At 43.4% G+C, this 2,321-nt stretch overlaps 1 protein-coding gene across 1 annotated transcript; it reads right to left on the reverse strand.

Moving 5' to 3' along the window:
• Positions 1-280: 280 nt before the first annotated feature.
• EDB91DRAFT_1065146 (uncharacterized protein) lies at positions 281-661 on the reverse strand (the record flags this gene model as incomplete). Its single annotated transcript, XM_041314767.1, has 1 exon — positions 281-661. A coding segment is annotated over one exon (381 nt), but the record flags the coding sequence as incomplete, so codon positions are not given.
• Positions 662-2,321: the final 1,660 nt, after the last annotated feature.

Genomic DNA, 2,321 nt, shown 5'->3' on the forward strand with positions numbered 1-2,321 from the left:
CTTCAAAGGCAACAGCAATGACCTTGTCCGAGGTGACAGGTTGGTTAATAGCACAAATGGTGGCTGTCGTGGATTGTATAAGAGTTCGGAAAGACTTGGGAAGTGAATTAATGATCATCGCAGTGAAATCTCGGTTGTCGACAGGTGCGCCCATGCCCACAAGCTCTTCACTTAATACCAGCATCGACATTAAGTGTGCTTTGACATCTTCATTCTTGCTGCACTTCATACTTTGCAGGCGAGCATGAGTATCTACCTGGACCATGTCACTTTTGCCTTTGTAGATGAGGCAAATGGCCTTCCAAATTGCTGCAATGGAGCCTTTGTTCTGCACCTGAATCATCATGGTGTTCAGAACAGTTGCATAGAGCTGCTGAGTAGCGAGGGCTTCCTTCTGTGCATGCGCATCAAGGAGGGTCAGGTTCAACTCAATGTCAGCTTTGGTTGCCTCCATTGTCTTGTTGTGAAGCATGATCTTTTTACCATCACTCAAAAAAGGAAGTGGCTGGGGAATTTTGATGGTGCTGTCAAGGTGACAGTTCAAGCTGCGCGCTGTTAACAACATGACAGTCTTTGTCTTGAATTTGACCCAGTTCTTCTTGGTGAGTTTCGGAATGGCATAGATGCCCAAGGCTGATATGGAAGAAGTGATGGGGCTCATAACCTGATGTGAGTAGCAATGGATGGAAGGACTGCAAAGACAAATGAATGGCTCAGTCTGATAGGAATTGACTCTGATATTATCATAAGTACCTGCGAAGACAAATGAACAGCTATGGTAAGTGTTAGTGAGTGTTAAGTACAATAATGAACGCAGGGATCTCACCTCAGTCTGATAGGAATTGACTAAGGTGGAACGACACAGATGTGAGGACTATATACCTGTCTATGTTAATGATGATGTAAACAGTAAGTGTGCTATTGTACGTGTGCACAGTAGGTGAGTGTAATGATAAACAAATGAATATTAATAGTGAGACTTGCAGATTATGTCAAAATATCCAACATCAACTGCACACATGGAGTAAATGCTCCTCTGCTACTGTTATACACGGGAGCTCCACTGTGTGATGTTGTGAGTAGATTGGGATTGGTGATTGATGGTAGCATTGTTGTTGAGGGTGTAGATGGTAGTGTGTTGGGTGCATTAGGGAACAATAGGCTGGAGAGGGTACTTGTTGCATCCTCATCACCATCTGTGAGAATTGTTGTGACAGAAGTGAAGGGGATGGTGTGCTTTGTGCCTTAAGCTTGGTGATCTCAGCACCTCAAGCCCATTCCTTATCAAGATCTTCCCATCCACATTTGAGCTTCATGTTTGGGATGTCCTGTATATCCTCAACAAATTTGTCCCAGGTTTTGTATGTGTACTTGAGATGGTCTTTCAGTAGGTTTGGAATACCCTCTAGCACATACTCAATCATAGCACCCTCCATGTCACTCATTCCTAGCACCAGCCATGAAACATTAACTGCCCAGGTTACATGTGTATAGTTGCCTGTTTGTCCTTCTTGTGTCCATTGGCCAACTTCCTCTTCCTTTAAGACCTGTGCCATGATATGCTCTCTCTGTTGCGCCTGTGAGCTTGGGGCACTTGGGAGATGGTCAAAATTTGAAAATTTTGGTTTTGAGGTTAGAGAAGGTGCCCTGTGTTACGACTAGGATAGTTCTTCTTCAGTGTTCCAATAAAGGATGATCAAGGCTGAAGCGTATTGCAAGTCCTAGGATCAAAGGTTCTGGCTAGTCAAGTGTCAAGGGCTTGCTAGATCAAGTATTCAGGCTAGTCTGCTGGAAGGCAGCTAGATTGGTGAACTCGAAGTATCAGGAGAGAACCTAGTAGATTCAAGTTAAGGAATACAAATACAGGAAGCGTGATATATATATATGTAACAAGAAGGTAGTTTAGGGCCAGTCTGTAGGTGGATGACCCTATCAAGAAAGGTAAGTGAGAATAGGAAGATGATATCAGCCAATCAGAAAAGGAGATGAGAAATGGTACAATGTTGGATCAACCAATCAGGGAATAGTATGAGTAAGCATATAGGTAAGTGTTCACGTGTTGGACGTGTTGATAAGTAGTCATGAGACTCGATGAGTAAGTAAAGAAAGAAAGAGAAAAGAAAATATAGTGCCATTGTAACACCGTGCTGCAATGGCATTAATCCCTGGTGCCATTCTTCTGCTGCTTCTCCTGGCGTCAATTGCATGCTGAACTGTTGGATGGATTGTGTGTCCATCCAGCTGATGGGAAGAGACAATTTGAATTGAGCAAGCCATACTGCTGGGTTTTATTTCTCTCCATAATCACCCTAGAAGAATAG

Source organism: Suillus paluster, assembly GCF_016628075.1.
Source record: "Suillus paluster strain FC165 chromosome Unknown EDB91scaffold_267, whole genome shotgun sequence".
NCBI classification, from domain to species: Eukaryota; Fungi; Basidiomycota; class Agaricomycetes; order Boletales; family Suillaceae; genus Suillus; species Suillus paluster.